Source organism: Gadus morhua, chromosome 19 (assembly GCF_902167405.1).
Source record: "Gadus morhua chromosome 19, gadMor3.0, whole genome shotgun sequence".
NCBI lineage: Eukaryota > Metazoa > Chordata > Actinopteri > Gadiformes > Gadidae > Gadus > Gadus morhua.
Window position 1 is genome coordinate 2819647 of NC_044066.1, and position 27648 is coordinate 2847294.

The 27648-nt window shown below is 41.7% G+C and overlaps 4 protein-coding genes across 5 annotated transcripts; 3 read left to right on the plus strand and 1 right to left on the minus strand.

Moving 5' to 3' along the window:
• Positions 1-88: 88 nt before the first annotated feature.
• slc25a46 (solute carrier family 25 member 46) lies at positions 89-11097 on the plus strand. The gene is made up of 8 exons (XM_030341205.1): positions 89-534; positions 2107-2149; positions 2241-2298; positions 2432-2509; positions 3028-3128; positions 4100-4156; positions 9364-9421; positions 10018-11097. Exons 1-8 carry the CDS (start codon positions 306-308, stop codon positions 10732-10734), a joined length of 1341 nt encoding a protein of 446 aa, XP_030197065.1. The 5' UTR covers positions 89-305; the 3' UTR covers positions 10735-11097.
• Positions 11098-15809: 4712 nt separating this feature from the next.
• Positions 15810-21520, plus strand: mocs2 (molybdenum cofactor synthesis 2). Its single transcript, XM_030341210.1, has 7 exons — positions 15810-16038; positions 17008-17129; positions 17207-17335; positions 17485-17627; positions 18506-18659; positions 19429-19552; positions 21186-21520. The coding sequence occupies exons 1-3, from the start codon at positions 16027-16029 to the stop codon at positions 17331-17333; spliced, it is 261 nt and encodes an 86-aa protein (XP_030197070.1). The 5' UTR covers positions 15810-16026; the 3' UTR covers positions 17334-17335; positions 17485-17627; positions 18506-18659; positions 19429-19552; positions 21186-21520.
• Positions 15871-21520, plus strand: LOC115531884 (molybdopterin synthase catalytic subunit). Its single transcript, XM_030341208.1, has 7 exons — positions 15871-16038; positions 17008-17129; positions 17207-17335; positions 17485-17627; positions 18506-18659; positions 19429-19552; positions 21186-21520. Exons 4-7 carry the CDS (start codon positions 17489-17491, stop codon positions 21252-21254), a joined length of 486 nt encoding a protein of 161 aa, XP_030197068.1. The 5' UTR covers positions 15871-16038; positions 17008-17129; positions 17207-17335; positions 17485-17488; the 3' UTR covers positions 21255-21520.
• Positions 21521-21640: 120 nt separating this feature from the next.
• On the minus strand, positions 21641-27255 carry hsdl2 (hydroxysteroid dehydrogenase like 2). Of its 2 annotated transcripts, none has more exons than XM_030341206.1 (11): positions 27075-27255; positions 25523-25686; positions 24809-24907; positions 24277-24391; positions 23882-23985; positions 23662-23760; positions 22966-23172; positions 22837-22881; positions 22600-22740; positions 22280-22408; positions 21641-22161 (listed from the first exon to the last, which is right to left on the minus strand). In XM_030341206.1, exons 1-11 carry the CDS (start codon positions 27089-27091, stop codon positions 22046-22048), a joined length of 1236 nt encoding a protein of 411 aa, XP_030197066.1. In that variant the 5' UTR covers positions 27092-27255; the 3' UTR covers positions 21641-22045. The 2 variants fall into 2 exon arrangements, with proteins under 2 accessions (XP_030197066.1, XP_030197067.1); XM_030341207.1 differs by having other exon boundaries at positions 21751-22161; positions 22600-22737.
• Between the last annotated feature and the right edge of the window lie 393 nt (positions 27256-27648).

A 27648-nucleotide genomic window follows, 5' to 3' on the forward strand; every position in this document is an offset into this window, starting at 1 on the left:
AAATGATCTATCATAATAAAAAACCTTAACATATATCATATGAGCATTTTAATATTTCAAAACATCTTCTCCGCTGTCAGCTGGCTCCGACTCTCTGACATTGTTTCCGTTTCCGGTATATTTGACAGCTCGGTTTGTTTTTAGAAAACAAGAGAAACGTTAAGACTATTGAAGTTAAACTGATTAGTATGACATCGTTTTCGATGCTAATCGTCTAACCTTCATTTTGTGTGGCAAATTGTGTGGAGATACCGAGGGGTCGTGATAGTGTCGGAGCGGTTGGTTTATTGGACCTCGAGCGGGCCATGTCGTCCCGTCGGCCCGACAGCTTCGACGGCCTCGCCGGTTACCGGGGCCGGGACGAGCCGCTCTACGGCGGAAGGTCATTTGGCGGCAGCAGCTCTTCCGACCTACAGCACTGGGTGACCACGCCACCAGACATCCCGGGTAGCCGGAACCTGCACACCGGGGAGCGGACACCGACTCACTGCGGGGACGGCGGAGAGGAACCGCAGCCTGCGGGCGGGTCGACCGGTGAGTACTGGAGGAGGTCTGGCAGGTTAGCCTAGCATAACCTGCGTACTAGCGGATATGCCGTGGGTTAGCCTAGCCTAGCCTCTGGACTGGAGGAGGTCCAAGTGATTAGCATAGCTTAGCCTAGCCTGAGTACGAGAGGAGGTCCTGTTGATTAACCTAGCCTAGCCTAGCCTAGCCTAGCCCTAGCTGAGGGCCGAAGGGGGACCAGATGATAAGCCTGGGCTGGCCTAGCCCGAGGACTAGAGGAGCTCCGGGTGAATAGCGTAGCGTAGCCTTGCCTAGCTTAGCCTAGCTCGAGGACTGGAGGAGGTCCGGGTAGGTAACCTAGCAGCCTAGAGGAGATCCGAGTAGTATTTACATGTAACCCTAGTATATGGTAGGTATAGTACTACTGAACCAGGTTATAGTTATATTAGATTATAGGCATATGGTTTGGTAGGAGTTTTAGCTCTTTAGCTCTACAGTACATAACCCTAACCCTTTCATTAGTTAGGGTTGGCGATATTGTCAAACATATATTTTCAGCTATCAAAAAAAGATTCTTCAGTTACACAAAAGTCGCTTTGATCAGCTATCCTCAAGAAAATATACTGGTATTTTATAATTTGACATCTTGGGGTCACAAACATTAACGAAATGTAATGTAGTATATGAAAAGAGACATGCTTAAACATCAATGAATAATAATAAATGTAGGTAACATCAAAAAATCCTCTCCATTTCTCTACATGAACAAGTACCCATTCATTGATTTTGTTTTGCAAAAAGTAAACAAAAGTGAACAGCAAGAGGTTAATGCTTCTCCAGCACTGGTTTTATAACTCCATGGTGTGTGGTGCATTTCGCGTACAAATATATCCCATAAACACTGGGATAACATGACCCCCTCCTTGTTGGTTACCACTATGGATGAAGTAAGAGTACTGTGTGTTGATGAACATAAAAAAAATAATTGTGAAGGACTACTGGATATTATAATAACCATAATTAGGTGAGTGCTGCGTGCAGCGCTCAACTATCCCTTCACTTGATTTAAGCCATTTAACGTTTCTCTATGTCTTAATCTATGGGGCTTTATTAAAAAATATTTTTAACCTCACTTTGTACTACAGCACTCACCGCATCTTCTGCAGGAAATGCATCTTTTTCTAGTTACATTTGGACTTACCAAAAATCTTGTTCTGAAAATTTCAAACTACATTTTTGTGCCTCTCAACTCCTGGAAAGACTCATGATTATAGTGGTGTGGTTCAATTGTCCGAAAGCCAATCCATCGGTAGTCACACACACTGATTGATCGGCACACTGCATAATGCCATTGTACATTTTGGGCCACGTGTGTAAGTAAGAGGCCACCAACTTGATTCGGTAGCAAGAAGGATAATAAGACTCCACCGTTAAATCAGCCTTATGGAATAGAAGGAAATTGTCGGACTGAAAGGACGTGAGCTTTCAATGGATTCATTTTATAACCCTCAATAACATAATTAGAAGTACATTTCAGATGCCTGTTGTCCATAACTTTAAATGAATAATATCCAACAGCTGATAAGAATTCTTATTTCTCAGATCAGCTGGATCGCTTCGCTGGTTTCGGTATCGGCCTTGTCAGGTACATTCGGTCTGTCTGTCTCTGTGTGTGTCTCTCTCTATACACACACCTTATATACATACACACGCTCATGTATTCTGTCTTTCTATAGTCTGTTCACAGAAAACGTGCTAGCTCATCCCTGCGTTGTGATTCGACGACAGTGTCAGGTAAGTTCACTTTGCTTTAAGATAAAATTAAGTTTATTTTTGTTCACGGTAACTTCTTTCTGTATGAAATTATACAAATTGCATTGTCAATAATAAACTACATACCTCAGTGCATTTCTTTTTCATTTTGTAGATTAATTACCATGCTCGCTGCCAGCACCTGTCTCCATTCACCGTTGTCACGGTGATGTACCATGTGGGCAAGACCCAGGTAAGCAATACATAATCCATCATTCTTTATTGAGATTTGTTAGGTTTTCAAACAAATAGAATTTCCACCAATTGGCAACAATTGTGGGCTTTGATTCACATTGAATAGAAACACACTGAATACACACAATATACACATACTGAATACACACATACTCAATAGAAAAATTAAGGAATGACAGACTAAATACACATTCACATATACTGACTACACATACACATGTGTGTATATATATATATATATATATATATATATATATATATATATATATATATATATATATATATATATATATATATAACCCTTAACGCTAAATCATTCATGTTATTGTATTTATTAACCCTATGGTCGTTTATGTTATTGTATTTATTACTCAGAGGGTGAAAGTAATGTTACTGCCCAAGGTAATGAAGTGGTAGTCGTCATGGTAACATGGTCCTAAGGCACTGTGGAAGGGGATGGGCAGTACCTCCCTCCTCCAGGGTGATGTCATTATGATGTTGTCGTCATGGTTACAGGGTCCTAAGGCGCTGTGGAAGGGGATGGGCAGTACCTTCCTAGTGCAGGGCATCTCTCTGGGGGCCGAGGGGCTCCTCAGTGAGTGTTGCGGGCTGCCGCGGTGAGTAGTACCGCAGTCATTTTACTTTATTTTATTTTTCCTGTATTTAACCAGGTGAAGTCCCATTGAGATTTTAAAATCTCTTTTACAAGGGTGCCCAGGGAATAATACTGCAGTCATTGCAGTATTTTATTACAGTGCAGTATATAAAGAACACAAAATAAGATATACAGAAATACTGCAATAAAGGGTATAAGAATGATGTAGTAAATCTAGAATAAACATTTGAACAATACAGTAATATTGCAATACAAAATGGACAGTAAATTATCTATACAGTAATACTACTATATGAACTACACAATAATCTATAAAACAATACAGCGATATTAAATACAATATCAACTCCAGTAATACTAAAATATAAACGAAAATATATATATATAAGTATACAATATAAACGAAAATATGAACTATACACAACAGTATTATGGGAATACTATAGGGTTAATTTGTCAACTAAATTACTGTACTGCCTCTCAAATAGTTCATTATCAAATCTCCAAGAGTTAATCATTCATTACTGAACTGTCCCTTATAGTCTATTAATAGTTCATTATTAATTACTGTGTTTTGTGTATTTACTGTAATAGTTAATTAATAGTAATTATAAAAAGATGATGAATAATTGTTTTAAATGTGGTGATATGTCTTATATGATCAACATAGTAATCTGCCATTTTGTAACATTTAATTTAGAGAAAACAGGTGTAAAATCATTTTATAATCTCATAGTTGCTAACAATAACACTTTAAATAGATTTAATTGATAGTTAACTGTCAATAACCCTCCTGTCTTATTGGCAGAGTTTTAATAGTTTATTATTTATTTATTTATGTACTGTTCTTAATAGTTATGTCTTTTTAATATAGTTCATTAATAATTGATTACTTATTTATTTAATTAATAGTAATTCAGGATTGTACTAACTGTAATGGTTCATTATTAATTTCTGCATTGTTTGTTAAAGAGAGCTTCCTCATCGATGGACCTTCAAGCAAGTCGCTGGACACTTCCTTCTCAAAGGGTAAAAAAAAAAAAAAAATTTCATTAGTAGTAAGCTTAGTGTCGGTATGTGTGTAGAGCGCAACATTGTGGTTTCTGAAGTAAAAATCCCATTCATTTACTCAATAGAGGTATTGATTAAAAGCCATAATGTCATAACCAACCAAAGTAAACTTACAAGGTGCTGTTATATTGTGAATCAATGGTATGTGCTCCTGTAGAAACCATAAGTTAAAGACGTTAAGATCTAGTTTTTAGAAAAATATGTTTTATTCGCGATGTCATTTGAAAACAGTTCACTACTCATAATCCTAAAGTGTAACACAACGTCTTTGATTGGTGGACCTCGCTGTTACCATGGAAACGTTTACCTACACCCGCGAAAGCCAAGTCGTCGATGACTGATGCCACTGAACTCGATCGCTTACCATAGCATCCAGGATTTCCCATAGATTAATGGAACGTTAGAGAGTAGTTCTTAGAGCTGTAGAGGAAATGAGATGTACATGTATGAAAAATGAGTAACGTTATGATGCTGTGACGACAGTTCGGAACAAAGGAACGTACAATGTTGCTGATGACACAAAATAATAATAATAATGATAATAATAATAATAATTTATATAGCGCCTGAATTGGTGAAGAGATGTTTTGGGGTGCTTTTTGAACTGGGGCAGGGATGGGGCAGAGCAGATGTGGATCGGTAGGCTTTACCGAGTTTTGGGGCATTGGCAGAGAATGCCCTGTCCCCAAAGGTCCGCAATATGTCGGGGGGGGATTGCCAGCAGGCCCTTGTCAGAGGACTGCAGGGAGCGTGACTTAAGTGTAGGGGGTAAGGAAATCTGTGATGTATTGGGGTGAGAGTCCATGGAGAGATTTGTAGGTGAGTAGGAGGATTTTGAAGATGATGCATGACTTTACTGGTAACCAGTGGATCTGTTGGAAGATGGGAGTAATATGCTGCCAGGGCTTTGTGTTTGTTAGAACCCTGGCAGCAGAATATTAGGCGTATTGGAGCCTGCTAAGGGCCTTGGTGGGCAGGACAACGTTGGAGTAATTCAGACGGGAGGTGATGAAGGCGAGGATGAGTGTCTCGGTTACTGAATGTGAGTGAAGGCCGGAGTCATGAGATGTTTCTGAGGTGATAGAAGGCGGATTTGGTGATGTTCTTGATGTGGGACCGGAAGGAAAGAGTCGAGTCCTGGATGACGCCCACGTTGCGCACCTCAGGAGGTGGGGAAATGGAGCACCTGTCCACAACCAGGGCCAGGTCTCCAACCTTCCTGAACAGTGATGCAGGGGCCACCACCAAGAGCTCTGTCCTGTTACATTTGAGTTTGAACAGGTTTGTGGTCATCCATAATTTGAGTTCCTGTAGGCAGTTGACTAGTTGTGTTGGTGGGATTGACGTGTTATTCTTTAATTGCAGTTAAATGTCCAGCATTAAATGGGGTGTAAAATGCCCCTACGCTTTAGTATGTATGTCCCACGCAGTGTTTTGCGTTCTTTCGTTTCTGTTTTATTCGGATTATTTTAGTCCTTATATGGTTGTAACCAGGAAATGAGGAATGTGTCTCAAAGATCTGCAGCGCATGTGTCTGACTCATGACCGCCCAAAATGGTTGTGTATGTTTGTGAATTCAAAGCACGTCTTTGGCCCTTGATGTTTACAGATGTATGTATTTTCCCCCTGTTTTTTTTTAACGTCGGCATAACAGTGGATGTTGAGTCCATGTTTCCGGATGATATGACCTAGGGGCAGCATGTAGATGGTAAACAGCAGGGGACCAAGAACCGAGCCCTGGGGCACGCCCTGATGGGCAGGTGCCGGATCAGAGGTGGAGCCATTGAGGGTGAAGAATTGTTTCCGGTCTGTGAGGTAGGACCTGAACCAGGACACTGCTGTGCCGATGACCTCAGAGAGGCAATGGAGTAGGATGGTGTGCGAGAGTGTGTCAAAGGCTGCAGAAAGGTCAAGGAAGATGAGGATGGCCCTTGTCGTCACAAAGAAACAGGTCATTTTGATGAGGGTTGTCTCCGTGCTATGGTGGGCTCTGAAACCAGATTGGAAGGGTTGGAAGAGCATATGGTGGGACATGTGGTGTTGGAGCTGGGCAGCCACTGCTCTTTCCAGTATTTTGCTGAGGAAAGGGAGGTTGGAGATTGGACGATAGTTGTTGGTTCGTCCGGGTATGAGCCTGGCCTTTTGAGAGTGGGAATGACTGCCACCATTTTAAAGCTGGATGGTACTCCACCAGAAGCCAGAGATGCATTTATGATGTTTTCCACTTGTTTGCAGAAGATGGGAAGACAGGCCTTAACCAGGTTGGTGGGCATCAGATCCAGACTGATGGCTGAAGTCCTGGCACATTTTTTCAGCTGGTCAGCATCCAGTGGAGAGAAGTCAGATAGGCAGCACTGATGTGAACAAGCAGCTGAGGGGTGAGAATCTTGTTGTGGCAGTGTGGGGCTAGGGGAGAACCCAGGAGACTGGAGCTGCCTGTAGTTGGCTGCCACTTTCTGCTGGAAGAATTCCAGGTCAGGAGCATCTGAGGGTTTAGTGGAATCGGGAGAATGAAGAAGGTGGTTGATGGTGGAGATGAGCAGTTTGGGGTGTTTTGTTGGTTACTGATGAGTGTGGAGTAATGCCTTTTTTTTGCCTAGGAAAGGGCTTCTTTGTAGTTTGCGACGTGTTCTTTAAATTCTTCACGATAGACAATGAGGCCGGATCTTCTGTATCATCTCTCGAGCCTACGTCCTGTGGTCTTCATCCTGCGGAGCTCAGGGGTCAACCAGGGGACGGGACGAGAGAATGACACGTAGCATGTGGTGAGAGGAGCTACAAAGTCCAGGCTGAGAGAGAGTGCATGGTTGTAGTGTTCCACCATGCCATCAACTGTTTGGTAGGGGGGTGGGTGGCGAGGTTGGTCGCTAGGGAGTCAGATAGAATGGATATACACACCAGTTTGATGTTTCTGAACGTGATGGGCCGTCTGATGCACTGCTGTGGGAGAGGCACAGGGACCACGATAAAAAGGCATGGTGGTCTAATTTATATACACTATATGAAACACTGTTATCCCATGTCAAAGTGCTTCGCTACTGTTCGTTGCAGTACGTTGCGGCTCTGTTGGCTTATATTGGCGTTTCCACCGAGAGTTGCGGTTCGGTGCGGCTCGGTTCGCTTATATTGCCGTTTCCACCGCAAAAAGTCGGGCAAGGTCCCGAAATAGCCGAGCTGAGCCTACCAATTTTTGGCACTCCTCCATTTGGTTACCAAGCCGTCTGAAAGGGTGCAGAAAACGTGGAGCTACACACAACGTAATTCTGTAATCACTTCAAAGATCCAGTTTGGTATGACCAGGTTGCTGATATCTTTGCAAAACAAACAACTTTTCTTTTTTTTGTTTGTTACTCTGAACGTTCTGTTTGATATTGTGGAAAGGATGTTAGTGAATGATTCAGAGCATGATGCATTTTAAATGGAATCACTTTTAGTCTTGTGTCTTCATTTTTGTCAAACAATTGTAGCTGAAAATAAACATAGCCAAAAGACCACCAATAGCTTCAGTCCTTGAGGGCAAAAATAGGCCCAATGATAGGCCAAGATTTCTTTATTTAGTTTTACACATCAAGATTAGGCCTCATTTGACTAATTGGCTTTGCATCCTTTCCTTCTGCCCTTGTAGCCCATTTCCAAGTTATCCCTCCTGCTATTTTTGTAGTTCACCAAAACACCCTGACGCAACTTGAGTCTCACATACCTATGCCATCATACGCCACCAACAGTGCAAGCAGGTCAAATGGCAACCAAGCGCGCAGTCCTTCCTCCCTCACTTTAAAAACCGCCAGCCGCCACTGGTGTATGTGTGTATATATATATATATATATATATATATATATATATATATGTGTGTATGTATATATATATATATATATGTGTGTGTGTGTATATATATGTATATATATTAGAGCTGTCAAGCGATTAAAATATTTAATCGTGATTAATCGCATTAATGTCATAGTTAACTCACGTTTAATCGCAAATTATTTTTCTATGCTAAATATCCCTTGATTTTTTTGTCCCATAATTCTTCTCATTTTAATTATCTTATCAACATGGTGAAGTGCATCGGCTTGCCTTGTGCAAATGATTTTTTATTGATAACAACATTGGCATATACTGATCAAAACAGGACGATACAAAAAAAGAGCCTATAGCCTATAATGTCATTTGAACATAGCAGTCAGCCTACTGCTTCTATGTTTTGAGCCAAAGAAAAAATATATATATTTAGTTTTTTTTTTTTTTTTTTAAATAGAACAATTGCGTTAATCGCGCGATAATTTTTAACGCCGTTAAAATTGGTTTGCGTTAACGCCGTTAATAACGCTGACAGCGCTTATATATATATATATATATATATATATATATATATATATAATTCTTCATTATAAGAGTAGTAGTATGATTTGTATTAGTATGTAATTATGATGTATATTATTTTTATTAGTATCATGATTCATTGTAATTATATTATTATTTATGTGTATATTATTATTAGTGTTAGTGTATTCATAGTTATTAGTAATAGTAGTAGTTGGTGAGTGATATTAGTATTATTAGTATAGTATATTATATTAGTATTTGTAGTATGAGTACTATTATAATTACTATATTATAAAAAGTAGTAGTTCTTTTTATTAAGATTTGTATACAAGTACTTGAATATTATGATAGGTAACATTAGCGTATTAGTAGTAGTCCTAATCTACATTATTATTATGGGTAGTAGTATATTTAATTAGGTATTGTTAGTGTATGAGTATTATGAATAGTATTTTTCATGTTATTTTAAGTTTTCTTAGAATTAATATTATGAGTTTATTATTTTTGTATTATATTTACTATATTAAGAAAAGTACTATCACAATTATTGATTGATTGATTGACTATACTAGTATTATTAGATTTAGTATATTATAATTTGTAGTAGAAGTAGACTATTATCATGGTTAGTATTATCAGTAGAAGTATATTGTTAGTAGTACTTTCATCTTATTATAATATTATGAGTAGTAGTCTATTATTCTGATAAAGACTACTATATTATTATTATCATGATGTTTTTTTTAAGTATCATTATCCAATGAGTATCGTCATCTCTCAGGTAAGTATTGGTAATATAAGTATATTTTGGTATAATAATATGAACTGCTCTCTCTCAGTTTGACAGTCATGGTCGCGCTGCCGTTCTATGCAGCCAGCCTTGTGGAAACCGTGCAGGTTGGTTAACATACATGCTATTACGTATGCACACACTTGACACTTACTATAATGTATTATAATATAAAGCTCATTGTTCGTTGTGTGGTCTTATTTGGTACTTCAAAATATGACTCACTGAATTTGTACTATTTGGAAGATGTTGAATGTAAAGTATAATATAAAGCAGTGTGTCTCAACTGATGGGTCGCGACCCAAAAGTAGGTTGTGGACTTGTTCTGAATGTGTCGCAGAGTGTGTGCTCCAAAAAAATCGATACTTCTATATAGAACGAGAAAAATCCCTAAATAGTTCTAGTGCTAGTGTAATGTGCTTTGAAGGCAGGGATTAAAATCTTTGTTTATTTATGCTTACAAAAGGTCATGATGTCATTGTGTATTCGTGTTTACCAGCCCATTTTTGAGAAATCGATTTGCTTGGTTTGACCACTAAACCAAGCTTTTTGTATAAAGGTGGGTCACGACTTATCTACGATGGGAAAATGTTGGCCCCGAAGCCAAACTACTGATATAAAGTGTGTTATTTTTTTAAGAGATTTAATGTATGAGTGTCTATAGTTTTATTTCTGAAGAGCCGTTGATGTGTTTTATCTAAAGAGTGAGGTGGTACGTGAACCACCCGGCCCTCTGGAGTGTCTACGAGAGGGCGTGGCTCGGCTGCTGGGTCCTAGGCTCCTCCCTCAACGCAGGCTCCTCCCCTTCCGCCGCCTGCTAGCGCCTGCGCTGCTCCACTCCCTCCTGCGCTACGCACTGCTTACCACTTTACAGACCGCCATCACTGCCCTGATACGCTACTTCCTGTCCCGGACCGCTGCCAGGAAGAAGGCTGCGATGGAGAACACTGGTCTCCATGACGATCAGGGGAGCATCGTTAGCGCTAGCAGCGCAGAGACAGCGGTGGACGGCCACTTTGCCGAGCTGGCGGCGTCACTGGTGGCGTCGCTGGCGGCGGACGTGGCCCTGTATCCCCTGGAGACCGCCCTGCACCGCCTCCTGGTACAGGGCACACGCACCATCGTGGACGACACCGACGGGGGCGTGGCCTCCCTGGCTGGGGGTTTGGCCTATCTTGCGGCGGGGGGCGGGGTGGTGCTTCCCATCAACACTCAATACGACGGCCTGCACGACGCGCTGACCGGCGCTAGCGCTGGCGTGCTAACCGGGGGCCGCGGAGCCCCGGAGCCCGCGGTCACAGCGGTGGGCGGGGCCTGTCTGTACCGGGGGGTGGGTGCGGTCCTTCTGCAGTACGGCCTGCAGGCGGCGGCGCTGTGGGCCGCACGCACCGCCTACAGCGCCGTGGCCGCACGCCGCTAACACTAGCTCCTCTCTTGTTGAAAACACAATCTAATTATGAACACAATGTACCAAACCATGTAAGACACAAGACCTTCATCATCAAACCCCTTTAACCTCCCGGTCGACCAGGTCTCATCGCTTCCTGGTCTCAAAATAGCATTTGTAACTTAAGAGAAAATGACTCAAGATGCACTTAATAGGGTGGTTTATTTTAAAGAGACAATACAATTGCATGAATCGGCATATAAAAAAAAAAATGATGAATAGAAATGTGATAAGAATATATTATGTTGAATGAAAGTAAATGTTGATATCTATCAACATTTTTCCTCTGAATATTACAAGGTAGCCATGGTGACAATTAAAGTAATATGAATATTTCAAGGTTTCATGTTGTGTTTTGAAAGCAATCCTAATCATATATTAGAGTCAACATAGATTACTCACTCTTTCTCTGCCTAGGTTTGGTATAAGTTAACTAGTCGAGTATTTATTATTTTAAAGGGCCAACTGGTGTAGGTTTACCAAGCATTAAAGGTGAGGGGAGCACCATTTTGGGGTGTAGGGTTAGTACCTACACACAGCCTCTACTCAGCATATAGCCCCCACCCTATCACCTTGGAACCTTATCCTAAAACCTTGTCACCATTCGGGAATATTTGTAAAACTAATTTAAACGGAACACTTATAACTGCATTAAAAGATGCATGTAAGCACAAATACTAAACAAACTATGTTTACTTTATTTCTGTTTGTTGGTAAAATGAGTCAAGAGGCTTACGGAGAATTCCGTGACGTGGATGATCTGCTTCTATAAGATACTCTCCCCTGTAGCAGCTTCATTTACGGCTTTTATTTTGAAGTACGAGTGTTCATTTTTATATTATGTTAAACGTGACATATTTAGTCTTATTTTCCTAATATTTTATCATTTTTTATATTTAATTTTCTACTTGGTATTTAAAGTATTACAAGTATAAGTAATTGTATGCTTTTTTTTATTAACATATAATCGGCTTACTACATTTGATTTAATGTCAAAAATGGGACTAGGCCTACTGTACAAAATTTTAACAGCAAGTAAGTATTTCTTTATAATAAATGTATGTATTATTTATGAAGTAAAGGTACTTTTAAGAATCGCTTTTTTTTAAATGTAAAATGGATCATTATAATATCAACAATTCATATTCACTTTTACATATTCAGTATCTTTATCCTATATTTCCCAGCACTACTGCGGCTCCCAAACCCTCCCTTATCCAATTCTACTTCGATGACGTCAGGGAGACTGAACTGTCTGCGGCAGCTTCAAGGCGACGCCTTCAATCTGCTGTCGGTGGTCTACCAGCAGGTGGGGACAGAGTCCTTCTAATATTAGTACTACCACATTCTCTGGTACTATGACTAGTAGTGCTGTGTACAGTTCTTCGAATCGTACGACTATAATATAAAGCTGTCTGTGTATCATTTCCATTTGTAGGAGTTGTCCAGAGCTGATGAAGAATGTAAAAAGTCGCACGAAAAGGAGTATAAGGTAGTAGAACTGTGACCTAATCAGTGATCATACTTGTGACTGAATGGTGTAATTACAAGTAATACAATAATTATTTTGTTGTAAATGGTAATTAGGTATTCAGTACCTATTGTTATTATAGAGTTAAGTAGTATTATTCCGCATTGGTAATATTTTTTTAGGCACAAAAGCTTAGTCAGTCAAACGGGTTGTTTGTCATGTTTCTGTAAATAAAAGTGCAAGACTGATGCGGAAACAAAATCTTTCAATATTAAAAAAATTACAATGACACTTGAGAAATGGTCAAGGACTGGAAACTAGATGGGGAACATAGGTCTCCAACCCCTTAAGAGGTGTGTGAAGGTTTGGCTTAGAAGGTCACAGTGTCAATTGAATGAATGCTTAGAACTAGAAATTTGGGCCAGTGAACCCAAAACCACTTTTCTTTCGTTTTAAACAAGGTCATTGGTCTTATGTCATCGTCAACATAGTAATCTATGCCATTTTATCACTGTTACTGAAATATGTAACCAATTAAATAAAGTGAATGCCATTAAAAATCTAAAGCATAAAAATCCATGCCATTTAATAAAATGGCATAGATTAGTTTGTTGACGATGATATAAGACCAATCACCACGTTTAAATGTGAAAATTCAACTAAATGTATTTTTTATTACAATGTTTGAATTCTTTCTGAAACAGTTGGTGCACTGGCTCTTTAACATGTGTACAACGTTTTTTTGTGTATATATCGCCTTCCATGACGCCAGTGTAAAAAAACAGTAATTGCTATTAAGCGTAATGCGCCATTTACATTTAGGGCATTTAGCAGACAAAAAGTTACAAAAAGTACATTTGTCAGTAGAAGGAGAAACAATATATCGCTGTCTGTACAGTAAAGATGTTTATAGAACCAAGTGCAAAGCACTGACAATCGTTAGGTAAACCCATTCCCCGAATACAACAAAGATAGCTAGGATAAGATGGTACTAGAGTAGGGATGTGTGGTCTGCAACGGTGGTCAATGCTTGGGGGTAGGCAGAGGCTGTTCCATTAGCCGTCTTGTAGGCCAGTACCATCATCTTGAATCTGATACAAGCTGCTCCAGGGAGCCAGTGGAGGATCGGGTCATCGCCGTGATGTTCGCGTTGCAGCATAACTGATTGTCCAGTACCACACCAAGGTTTCTCGCGGTTGGTGATGGAGATACAGCGATGTTCTCGACAGTGACCAGTAGGTCCATGTGTGGGCAATCTTTCCTTGGTATAAGGAGGAGCTCAGTCTTGTCAAGGTTAATCTTCAGGTGATGGGCAGTCGTCCAAGTGCTGATGTCTACCAGACATTCTGGGGTGAGTGCTGCAATCAGGGTGCTGTCGTAAGAGGGGAAAGAGAGGAATACAGTGTAGTCAGCATAGCAATGATGGGGAAAAACGTGTGGTGTGATTACAGAGCCCAATGAGCTAGTATTATAGGGGAGAACAGAAGGGGTCCCAGTACAGAGCCTTGAGGGACACCAGTGTCAAGAATGCAGGGTTTGGAGCCATTCCATGTGACCTGATAGGTGCGATTCGTCATGGATGTGAACCAGGATAGCGCAGAGTCAGCGATGCAGAGTTCAGCCAGAGTGGCGAGTAGGATCTGCTGGTTCAGGGTCTCGTCCCCAAGAGGGACGAGGCTCTCGCAGCACGGAGTGACTCAGTCACCACGAGAAGAGCTCAGAGTCAGTGGAGTGTGTGGTCTTGAAGCCTGACTGATGAGGGTCAAGCAGATTGTTTTGTGAGAGATGGGAGGGCAGTTGGTTAGAGATGGCACATTCAAGTGTTTTTGAAAGGAATGCACCACTTCGCCTGCAGGTGGTCCAGAATCACACATAAACGGCATTTTGTACTAAACCAGTTTCTGTGTTCTGTGTATGTGTGTCTATGTGCGTGTGTCTTTGTGTGTGCATGTATTTGTGTGTGTGTTATTATCTTTGTTTGTGCGTATGCGTGTGTGTGTGTCTGTCTGTCTCTCTCTCTGTGTGTATGTCTGTGTGTGCCTGTGTTTTCGGAAGTATAAAAATATCTTATGGTGAACCTTGTGGCCCCTGTCAAAGGCATAGTTCCGGCTGAAGTAATGACGTGCCCCCATGAATCGCTTGAAAAGGCTGGTCATTGTGTCGGCGGTGCCTGGGCTGTGAACAGATTTCGTGACTGCTAGCAGTTCTATTTACTAGCAATGGTTGTACATTTTATAATGTGGTAACCCTACATTTAAAATGTACTTTTAAAGACTCCAACCCATTTCCTCATCAGCCGAGCTGCATCTTCAGTTGGACACGGCAACCAAGCCCCACCAACTTCAGCTCAGACCAAGGCAACGCTGCATGGCATCAGTTCATCCCGCTCCTTCTCGGAGACCTGATGACTGTCTACCAAAAGGTGAGTTGCTGTTGTTGAATTGGAGTGTTATTGTGTTACAGGGTGGTTGTATATGTGCGTGTTTGATCAGACTTGTCTTTCATCCATCAAGTCCTCACAGTGTCAGGGCTTCAGGCCAATCACCGCAGCAACCATGGCCAAAGCCAAACCCTCACGCCCCCGCTGCTCTTTCATTGGCTGCTGGTTCGCCTTGGTGTCGGCCAATCTGGAGAGAGGACTGTCAGCACTTTAAAGGGAGATCAAAGAATCATTGTTATTTATACTAATTTATATATTTTTAACTAATTATAATTTATTTAACTCAATAAATTAAACATTGAAGAGTATTTTCTTGTTGAATTGTTGTTATTTATACTGAGGCCTAATCTTTATTAATTAAATTAAACATTGGAGAGATTTCTTTCTTGTTGTATTGTTGTTGTTATTTATACTTCATCTTTATTAAATAAATGATACATTGGGAAAAATATATATATTGTAATATGCTTTTGTGTTGGAACATAATTTTAGTGAACAATTTCCTGATGTTAATCAACTACAGTCTTACTGCTGCACAAAGTATAGGGTTAGCTGCTACGGTATGGAAACACACAGGTTGATGGTCCTTGTTGTGATAACGAGACGGCCCTGCCGTGATGACGCTAAAGCGTATGCGTGTTCCCGACAGCAACCGTTCATGTGCGCTGCGTTGGTTAGTTCTTCACAGCAGGTTTTTTTTATCCGATATAAACCAGTCAGAACTTAGTAGGATCAATTTCAAGTTCGAACGCCTTATTTCCTTCCTTACTTTTATTTATGAGGCACATTGTATTGCCACTTAATGGAAGGCTACACTTGCCCTTATTGATTGCCCTTGAGATGGTTTACCAGTACACAACGTTTAAAACTGAGCAAAGTCGGTGCCAACAGACGGTTACAACGTCAATCAATAGTAATATGTGATATAATGGTTGATTGTTTTATACTGAGTAAAACTGACATGTTCCGCCATGTCCATGCGCGTCACTAGTAAACAACACGTCACCAACTGGGCAGCTCTGTTATTGGCTAACGGCGATGGGTTACGTTGCCTAACGTAGAATTGAAATAAGCGCGTCATTAGGTGTCGTTCACGAGAACTTTCCGACGTCGCGAGAATGTTTGGTTTTCCAGCGAAGTGAACGCGCCATAACTGAGAACCTCATCACTCACGTGACTATTGTCATGTGACACAAGCACACGGAAGGCGACCGTGTAAAACTTATTATATCTAAACATAAGCGTTGGTACCACTTATATAGACTATATAGTAATTTCTGGTTTATTCAGACAACGAAATTGTTTGTGTATATGTAAAAAGTCCTCCCGAGGGTGAGAGGATTAAAGTGCCTCCATGACGGCGAGGGTGAGTTTAACCTCTTCAACTATTTAACCTCTAACTTTTGAAGACTACCACTGCTTCATACCACAAATTAATACTTATTACTTAGTGTCCTCAAATATCTACAAATAATACCAGCTAAACCTAACTAAACTCATATAATGCAAACACTGCACGGTGTGTAATTTATTTCATAATGCTTATTTTTACTTCATTTAAAGCAATAAAATGGCATATTACTATGTTGACGATCATATATGACAAATGACCATGTTTAAAGCAGAACAACTATTTTGGGATCACTGTCTCTGTCATGCATGGTTATGGTTTGTTACAGCAAATAAGCTTTGAATTAAATAAAGTATGTAAAAAATTAAGCTTTGAATGCCTTTTCTTGCTTTCAATTATTTGAATATAATATATTAACCATAACCACATGTGACAGCATTGGCCCACCGCCCATTCAACCCTCATTCATAACTAAGCAACTTCATTATGAATTATTATTCGTAAAGCTGATTATTATGTACAGTAGCAACAGAAGGGACAACTGTACACCAGCTATTCTATTCTGTCCATGTTCGGATTAACTCAGGCCTTAGGTACTATCTATTATGTGTAAAGTCGCTAACAACAATATTCAGTACCTATAAGAAACAGTCCAAGCCCGCCTCCGACCGCTGTCGTAGACTGAGAGTATGACCGGCCCGGTTAAGTGACCTGCATGAAATAACCTTAAGCCTGTACAAGCTGGCTACATTTTGAATCAACAAATTAACTTATTGTAGTTTGCTAACACATCGAAGTTAGCTCTAGGAGACTAACATTGGGGTCCTCAGCAACACAGCCACCCAGTTCACCATCCGTCAGATAAAATCCAACGGAAGACGTGCAATATTTTGGTTGGACAAGGTGTGTGTGTGTGTGTGGTTGTGGTTGTGGGTGTGTGTATACACACTTGTGTAACCCTTGCGTGTGTGTGTGTGTTTCCAGGTGACTGTTCTGTACTTTGCTAAGAGTGCCGAGTTAACGGGTCACAGGTCAGAGGTCGTGCCCTTGCCGGCGGCAACTAGTAGCTGTCAGCTCTGGGCCCTCCTCCTGGAGCTCCACCCCAGGTATTACCACTGCTACGTTAGCAACCATTGTTACCCTAGCAACCGTGGTCCCCTTAGTAACTCTGTCTCCCTCTCAGCCTCGCTGCTCTGCAGGACCAGGTGGTGCTCGCCGTCCGTCAGCAGTACGTTGCCCTCGGCGACCAGGCCCTCCTCCTTGCGGACGGTGACGAGGTCGCCGTGGTGCCGCCGCTCAGCGGAGGCTAACGGTACGATGCTATACACGCTCAACAAGGTGGTGGTACTGCCAGCATGATCCACAACGCTGTGCTATTGCTAACCCGTCAACAGCGCTACACTGGGGCCAAGTGGCTCACACTGCCGTACTGTTTTATATCCTCCTCATTCTCCCTCCCAGCTCCATGTCCTCCAGGGAGGAAGTGGGCGGGTCTATGGAGCCGAGCAGGGACCTGATTGGTCTGTCCTCAGAGCCACTGTCCATTGAGAGGGTCTACAGCTCAGCCGTCAGCCCCTCCTGTGGGGCAGTGGCCCTCTTCATAGGTGTGTGGCGTTAACCTTAGTGTCCTACCCCTCTAGAAGGGTTGCCCTCACCCCAACCTTATTACCCCAACCCTCAATAGAGGTGGTTAGTGTTACCCTGACCCTGCTAACCCTCACCCTCTCTAGGTGTATAGTTCTACCCTAAACTTACTAACCATAACCCTTACGAAACGTGGTCATTGACCATCAACATAGTAATCTATGCCATTTTATCACTGTTAATGAAATAAGTCTTGAATTTAGAGAAAAAAGGTAAAGTCCTATGTTTCTGGCATTCTCCCCGTGTGGACGTGTGTGTGGAGCTCTGTCTGGGGGGTGTGTGTGGAGCTCTGTCTGGGCGGTGTGTGTGGAGCTCTGTCTGGGCGGTGTGTGTGGAGCTCTGTCTGGGCGGTGTGTGTGGAGCTCTGTCTGGGCGGTGTGTGTGGAGCTCTGTCTGGGCGGTGTATGTGGAGCTCTGTCTGGGCGGTGTGTGTGGATGGGTGGAGCTCTGTCTGGGCAGCGGTGGACTGGTGTCCACAAGAAAGCTGGGCTTTTGTGGACTTATTGTTTAACGCCAAGGTGTGTGTGGATTGTGAAGCTCCGTCTGAGCAGCGATGTATTTAATACCTGCGTCCGAGGGTAAGGCTTCCTATAGTATAACACTACAGTGTGTTGGATTTCATATAGAACATCGCTTATTATCACACTCATAACAGTTAGACAACATCGGTACTAAAAAAGTATAATAAAGTGGGTTCACTGGCTCTTCGAAATGCCTAACCCCCTCACCCGCCGTGTGTGTGTGTGTGTGTGTGTGTGTGTGTGTGTGTGTGTGTGTGTGTGTGTGTGTGTGTGTGTGTGTGTGTGTGTGTGCGTGTGCGTGTGTGCGTGCTCCTTAGGAACGACTCGGGAGCACTTTGAAGGCAGACGGGTGATTCGTTTGGAGTACGAAGCCTATGAGCCCATGGTCAAATCGGAACTGTCTGCAGTGTGTCGTGACATCAGATCTCGCTGGCCAATGGTGAAGCACATCTGCATCCAGCATCGTCTCGGGTCTGTAGGGTGAAACATGGCCTTATTCTATGATAATGCCCCACTATTAGGTGACTGCTTCAAGGCAGCGCTCAACAATCTTCTTTCTTGGGATGACTTATTATTATTATGAGCGTGTTTGCAAAGCAAGCCACACATTATTATTTGTATGCTTCCGCCTTATTTTCTGCTATTATCTCCTACAGATGGAGGTATAAACCCCAAATCAATGCCAAAACTTTGAGCATATATCAGTGCAGTGCGCTAACCCTATGAATGAAAAAAGAAATCGTATATTAATGTTTAACATGGAACGTGACTGGGGCCAAAACGGGTCATCATTGCTGGTGAATATCTATCTGGAGTGACAGATATCTATGAAACAAAGAAATGTTTCGTAGAACTTTCTTTCCAGTTCAGTCTAACTAACCCTAACCTATCCCTCGTGTCATCTTAATAACCCAAACCCAACCGTAACCCAATACAAGCCTGACACACATGCAGCCCTGATGTACTGAAGAGAGAGGCTAGAACCCAGGCTTTATGGTCCACACACCTTGAGGGGAAACGGTACATGAGGGGTGAATTGACTTGAGGGGTAAACAGACCTAAGGGTATCTTGCATACTGGCGGGGGGGGGTTAATGTAATTTACCTTCTACTGAAGTATTACCTACTTATTTAAATAAGAAAATATAGTGGTACTGTAAATGTGGACAAATAGTGTGGAAAAGCCCTTATACTTTTAAGTATTTGGAGTATTTGACTTTCGTTTGTTGTTGGTACTGGAGGCTGGTTCCGGTTGCTGAGGCGAGCGTTGCCATAGCGATCTCCTCGCCACATCGCTGCGAGGCCCAAGAGGCTGTGGGCTACTGCATCAATGCTCTCAAGGCCAGCGCCCCAATCTGGAAGAAGGTAATAAAAAGTGTGTGTGTGTGGTGTGTGTGGTGTGGTGTGGTGTGTGGTGTGTGGCGACACTCCCGCATTGCATTTGAATAACCAGCGGAGCAGTTGGGGACAGGTTTTCTATAACCCAGCTGTGGTTGAGCTAGTGCAACAGACTCTTCAACTCACTTCTGTGTGCAGCAACGGATATATATTTTTCACAACAGAAAATTAAACTGAGACTTTCAAGATTGCCTCTTTTAAATACTTATTTTGAAGCCCCTGACAAGGCTAATTGATATTTTTGATTAATTTGGGGTCCTTTATACTAATACCTGGATTTATACAATCGGTTTTCACTTAGTAAATCCATTTGTGTTCCAGCCACACCAGAGCCCTGCTGGTCACGCTGGTGGATGGAGTTTTAGTGATTTTAGTGATTGTTTAGGGGAGGGTAGGGTACTTGTAATGGGCTGGTTGGATGGAGATATTGACCGACCAACGGCTCTATAGAGGGGCTGGAGCCCCGTCTCCTGGGGGCGCCCCGTTCTTCCGACCTCGTCTTGTCTGAAGATTCTGGGGGTCTGGCATAACCTAATCTAAATAAATGTAGGCCTGCGCATTCTCCTCTCACCCTGAGGTCCGGTCAAAAAGCAGTTCCATCTTTGAGTTTTCCCTAAATTAGGTGACTTGAAAACTGTTTCTCAAAATCCACAGATCTGAAGTTTCTCATTAATTGAATCCAAAAAATGTACAAAATCATGATTAAAAGTACAAAACTTTTTTAATTTCGAACAACTTGGAGAAATATCAGATACATCTTGATTGGAGCGTGAGGGGAGGGCAGCAGCTACTGGGCTCATAAACAGAGACACGTGGACCAATGGGGCGGGGTGCTGTGAGACATGTGGACCAATGGGGCGGGGTGCTGTGAGACACGTGGACCAATGGGGCGGGGTGCTGTGAGACACGTGGACCAATGGGGCGGGGTGCTGTGAGACACGTGGACCAATGGGGCGGGGTGTTTAAACTTTTTATATTTTAATGATATATATTGCGCCAAAACTTTGTCAACTTTGTGCATCAAAATCAAGTTTCTGAAATAATTGGTATGACTCTTGCAAGGAAAATGTCAGACTTATTCAAATTGAATGTTAAGCCCCTCCTTGAGGACACTATGGCTGCCTGTGATAGGTGGTCGCAGCTTCCCATTACATTGGCTGGCATTAATCAAAATGAACAGGCTTCCTAAATGTATGTTTTTATTTCAATGTATACCGTAGTCCTTATAAAAAGTATTTTTTTAAAGCCTAGTTCAAATTATTACCCACTTAATTTGGAATAAAAGAAATCGAAGGATAAGAAAATTATTATTGCCAAAACCCAACTATCAGGCTACCTCACTATCAGTTTTATTATTGGGCATGCAATATTCACGCCCTTTCCCTATGGCGCTGATAAGCAAAATAGTTGTATAAATCAATTCTGATATTGAAGAACGCTTATTCATACTAAAATATGTTGTATATTCACAATAAAGCACTTCACTCTTACTGATGATGATGAATTTTGAATATTTGTCAGAAGCTTTAAAAACTGGGATATGTCAATAATGAGATATAAATGATAAGTAAGTTGGATTAAATTGTATTCTTTTTTTCAGGAAGTTTATGAATCTGAAGAATCGAAGTGGAAGGAAAATCCTGAATGTGGCTGGTCTGGAAACAGCTGAAGTGGCTGGCCTAGAATAGGCTGAAGTGGCTGGTCTAGAATAGGCTGAAGTGGCTGGTCTAGAATAGGCTGAAGTGGCTGGTCTAGAATAGGCTGAAGTGGCTGGTCTAGAATAGGCTGAAGTGGCTGGTCAAGAATAGGCTGAAGTGGCTGGTCTAGACATCCACAAGTAGTTCTATGCTTTGTTTCTGAGAAACTGAATTTTGGGTTTTCATGAGCTGGAAGCCATAAAGAACATTAAAACAAATAAATGCTTGAAATATTTCACTTTGGGTGTAATGAATCCGTATAATATGAGTTTCACTTTTTAAATAGAATTATTGACTCATTGGACTAATGGACCAATGAGTCCAAAAAATGTTAAGATGGTAAATCAGCCATGTTAGGTTCACAGGTTAACTCTTTCTTTTATTAAATATCAAAATGTAGAAAATGTTTCTGCAGTTGTACTAGCGCCAAGCTAACCATCACAATAAGGGTAAGGCTTTAACAAAGTCTCAGAAACATCTATAATACATCTTCAATACATTCCAAACCATTTACAAACATATCAACATATTTCAAGGTATCAGCATTAGTCTAGCAGATTACAGTACTTCCATGTAATGTATTTTAGCTGTTCAATTTTCCAACTCAAAGACCTTGGGTGTAGATCCTAAAGGAAGGTTCTCCCATAGCCTACATGACTTTATAGGCAACATGGTAACCGCAGCAAAATTAAGTTTGTTATATTATTCAAATTAAATCTTGATGGATCATCTGCAGACAAACTGGTGTTCCTGGCAACGTGCGCTACAGCTTGGATTTGCTCATGGCCGCCATCATCTTCTCCAGCTTGATAGCCAGCGTCATGTCGCCATGGATACGCAGCTTCCCGGTCATGAAGGCCATCGTGGGCTTCAGCTCCCCTAGAGAGATATCCCAGAATAATAGTTAGCCGACCCATAATAACATCCCATAATAGCAGGATCACTGGTAATAATCTTGTATTTAACATCCAATAGGGAGCAGGGTTGCCATGGTTACCGCGGAACATTCGACTGAAGAGGGCGGAGTCCATGCTCATCACAACATCAGGAGGGGAGGGGGGGAGGCCCTGCCCGGCTAGCCCCGCCCCCTGCTTCAGATCCACGAACCAGCTGCCTGTGTGCTCGCCTGTCAGGGGAGATTGACATTAAACGCTAATAGTCTAAATCATCAACGTTTCTTTTGTATTAGAACCGCATCAAGGAAAGTATTGTTAACATTTCAAATTAGAGCATATTACACGAGGCGGGTGGTGACAAGAGGAAACGTGTTAGGAGGAGACACTGCGGGGAGGTAGAAGTCCAGGAGAAATCATGAACCTGATAGGTCGAACTGATAGACGCCCTTGGTTGATTGGACCAGGTCCTGGCTGAGGACTGTCCGGATCAGAGCAAACGTTTCTTCAATAGGGTTGCTGGTCTTCGTGGAAGAGGGTAGGGCTTTGGAGGAGGGCGTGTCTACTGGAAAAATGACATCAACAATTTAAATTAAAATGACACTAGGAGACATTGAAGGAGACTAGGAGACACAGAAGGACACCAGGAGACAGGACTTACCATCAGTCTCCACATCGAGGAAGAAGTCAGGCATGAGGGGGTGACCTGTTAATCATAATGATGCAATCAATAAATAATAAAGAATACGTAAATATTACTAATCAATTGGCTATTGGCTCTCATAATGACCTGGCTCCACAGCATAGACCTCCATGTCACCAAGCCCCGCCTCTCGCAGGATATCCTCGTCAATCAGGAAGTGACCCGTGGTGTGGGCGGGGCCGCCCAGGGGGCGGGAAAACACAGAGTAGGCTGCGTCCGCCATGATATCAGCCTTACGGCACTGCCGCTCGATACCTTCACCACCTAGCATATCCATAGCCGCCGTCTGGATGGCTAAAGGATAACTCGGACATTAGCATTAGCATAGCATAACTGGCTAATGGAAAACTCAATACATTAGCTTTACCAGATCAGAAAACTCATAAGAGGTGAAAGGGGTGAAAAGGGTGCCGTTGTTGGAAAGCCAACCACTGTAGGGGGTCTGGAGAAATATGTCGATTTGATTTCAAAATATGACATCAGCCTGATAACGGAGGATCTGAAGAGTTTGTTTTGGCGGGGTCTAAGGAATAAGGTCTAGTTCAATTTTCCATAGACTGAAATGAGACCAGAAACTATTCAGAAATGTGTTACACAGAATCTTTGTTAACAGCCATCTGGAGGGCTAACAGACAACCCATCCATACATAGCAGCCATCTGGGTGGTTGGTACCAGAGAACGCTGCTGGATCAATTGAGATGATTAAATTAGCATTAAATTGGTAACAATCAGCTGAACACTTTAGAAGCGTTAGCTAGGTGAGCAAAGCAGCATTAGCTTACCAGTCTTGGGCCAGAGGGCGTTGACGCTGATCTGCCCTCTGAACTCCTCAGCCATCCCAAGGACACACATCGACATCCCATACTTAGCCATGGTGTAGGCTAGGGCGAGAGACGGAGACATTTCAGAAGGGAGAGAGCCCAGCCATTTTCCGAATCAGCCTCATGTTAATATTATTCTGAAGTGAAGGTTTGGTGCTGGGAAGGTGTTCTTCATGGTTACCTGTATGGTTCTTGAACCAAATGGGGTTGAGGTTGAGAGGCGGAGACAGGTTCAGGATGTGAGGGTTAGAGCTCTTCAACAGGTGAGGAATGCACAGCTTAGAGCTATGACAGGGAGACATAGAGTTAGACAGGAGAGAGAGGGACAAAGTTAGCCTACGTTTTTTTCAAACGGCGTTCTAAAAAACAACAATAATCTCCATCCAGTCGAGAGTCGTAGCACTGTGGCAGAAATATTGTCTGTCCATATTACATGCCTGGAAGGTACATCAGGTGACTGTCCATGTATACTGGGCTCATTTGGGCTGGTGTTAACAGGAATTCGTTTTCTGCTCTGCGGTTGGCCAGAGTGTGTGTGCTGGGGTGTGTGTGTGTATGCGTGTATTTTTCTGTTACGTGAGGTAAGTTCCCCGCAGGTTGACAGCCAGCATCAGGTCAACCTTCTTCATGGACGTCCCAAGAGTTCCCGTCAGATTAATAGCACTGGCGTTGTTCACCAAAATATCAATACCTGCAACAATATACGATCAATACCTGCAACAGTATACCATCAATACATCAATACCTGCAAATATACCATCAATATATAAATACCTGCAATACATACAATCAATATATATATATACCAGCGAATACGTCCTCCATGTTGGAAATATTTTTATACGTAAATATATATATTTATACTTAGATAGATATAATAGAAAATGTATCTCTTTAAATTTCTCTCTAGCAAGTATATCTCTAGATCACATCTCTCAGATGTAATGTATCTGTGACCAGTATATCTCTAGTTCATATATCTCTAGTTCATATACATCTACTTCATATACCTCTACTTCATATACCTCTACTTCATGTACCTCTACTTCATATACCTCTACTTCATATACCTCTACTTCATGTACCTCTACTTCATATATCTCTATACCTCCGAACTTGGCGACCGCCTGCTCCACAGCTGAGCGGATCTGCTCCTCATCCCGGACGTCCACCACACAGGCCAGCGCCTTGCCTCCAGCCTCCTCGACTGCACACAGTACGCAGCAGACCATCAACTTTCATATATATATATATATATATATATATATATATATATATAAAAATAAAACTGACACCATGGTTTATACATACACTATCATTCAAAAGTTTTGGGTCACTTAGAAATGTCCTTATTTTTAAAGAAAAGTACTTTTTTTTTTTTCATTGAAGGTAACATTAATTGAATCAGAAATACAGTATTGTCAAGTCAAGTCAAATTAAATTATCCCAATAGGGGAGATTAGGATGCAGCTAGACATTGTTAATTTGGTAAATGACTATTCTAGCTGGAAACGGCAGATTTTTAATGGAATATCTACATAGGTGTACAGAGTCCCATTTCCAGCCACCATCACTCCTGTGGTCTAATGGTTTACCTAATCGTGTACAAAAGGCTAATTGATGAATAGAAAACCCGCAATTATGTTAGCACTGCTAAAAACGGATGAATAAAAGTGTGAGTTTTCATGGAAAACATGAAGTTGTCTGGGTGACTCCAAGCTTTTGAACTGTAGTGTATGTGAAGCATATTATCTGACTCAATACATTGGTATCGTTTATATAACTATACATATGTGTATATATAGCCACATGTGTAGCTCACTCTCTCTGGCTGCAGTGTAGATGGTTCCTGGCAGCTTGGGGTGGGCCTCAGCCGTCTTTGCGGCCACCACCACATTAGCTCCGTCGCGCGCTGCCTTCAGAGCGATAGCTCGACCGATACCGCGGCTGGCGCCGGTCACGAAGAGCGTCCGACCCGCGAGGGCCCTGCCAGTACAGAGAACACACAGCTCAATGCTGACGGCATACGCAAACCAAGGACGTTAACATCAGGTGCAGTTGGACAGAAGTGTTTCAGGACCCTCACTCCAGTGTGATAGATGTGTTTCAGGATCCTGATGGTGTTACAGAAGAGTTTCAGGATCCTGATGGTATTACAGAAGTGTTTCAGGATCCTGATGGTGTTACAGAAGAGTTTCAGGATCCTGATGGTGTTACAGAAGAGTTTCAGGATCCTGATGGTATTACAGAAGAGTTTCAGGATCCTGATCGGTGTTACAGAAGTGTTTCAGGATCCTGATGGTGTTACAGAAGTGTTTCAGGATCCTCATCAGTGTGACAGGGTGCTCCTTATTCTGTGGTGGCAGTGGTGCTAGATAATGCTGAAACATGACTCATGACACTGTAGCAGAGCAGCAGAAAGAACCGGCCTTCCGGCGGGACGGTTCAGTCAGTACACTGCAGGCCACACACTGCAGCTTTGCATCCACACGCTGCTCAAAGAACAGGTCACCATCGACCCACTTAACCCTCATAGCTCACAAAGAAATGAAGAAGAAAGGCCACCAAGCAAATTAAGCTCAATGCTCCTGAGCACAAGCTAAGACAGGCTTTCATTGGTCGGAACTCAACCGTCTCTATGCTTGTGGTTTAGGGCTGGGTATCGTCAAGGACTTTGCGATACGATCATGATACACTGGTATGATATATCACGATATATCGCATAGGATTGGGTTTGGGAACCCCCTAACCTAGAGGTTATATGACTGTAAATACAACTCAAGCCACTAGAGGTTATATAGCTATAACTGTAGCTACGGCAGAATCCTCTAGAGGTTTTGCATTTGCAGCGTCACTGACAGTGTACATTGTTATAGCGATTGCACATCAGAAAGTACAGGAATAGTAGTGTGCTGTAATAGGGCTGTACCATAACCTAGGCTAATAAAAACTTAGTTATAACCATTCATTTTAAGATTAATTACTAAACAATGATCAACAAAGCAATTATTACAACACAACAATATTCCAAAGCTCTTAAGTTTCCATTGTGACATGACGTCCCAAGCGTCCTTCATATGTAAGAGTTATGGAAATGAATGAATGGTGTATTGCATAAGATCTGATAAGATATAACCATCTATCTATATATCTATATCTACATATGTATATACATCTCTCTCTCTCTCTCCCTTTCTCTCTCTATATATACATACATCTCTCTCTCTATATATCAATATATTTATCAATATATATATATATATATATATATATATATATATATATATATATATATATATATATATATATATATATATATATATATATATATTAGATGTCATTCAGCAATAGCTAAGCACAAGCAGTGTACTCACCCTGTGTTCTGCAACATGACGAAGACTTGTGTTTTCTTTGCTATTGGAATGACAGAAACCTTTCCTTACAAACTTCGGAACACGGGTAAAGGTAAAGAGTGAAGAAGACCCCGCCGCGTTGTGACGTAAGGCAACCTTTACCCCAGTCCCACTAGTTTCCGGTCAACACCGTGCCATCAGGGCTCGGGTTAGTACTTCGCATGCAGTATCAAGGTTCCTGTTTACGAAGCGTGGTAAAGTCGGTTTTATATTGGACGTCGGCACATTCGAAAAATCTATTTAGCACTGTCTACGAGGGACAAATTTGTGTCAAACTAACACTGATGTGTTAATGCAAGGCCTGTCTAAATAATACAAAGCTTATTTTGCAAAGAAAATACAAAATCTTTTGATTTTACACAATGTTTAATGTTGATAAATGCTTTAAATCTATTATACGGCTTCACCTTTTGCCTTAACCATGTCATAACACATCGGGTGAACTCAGCTAACTGCCCTACATATAACACAAAGCTTATTTTCTCCAAAAAACACCCATTGATTAAAAAAAAAAGTATAATTTATTTTATTAAAT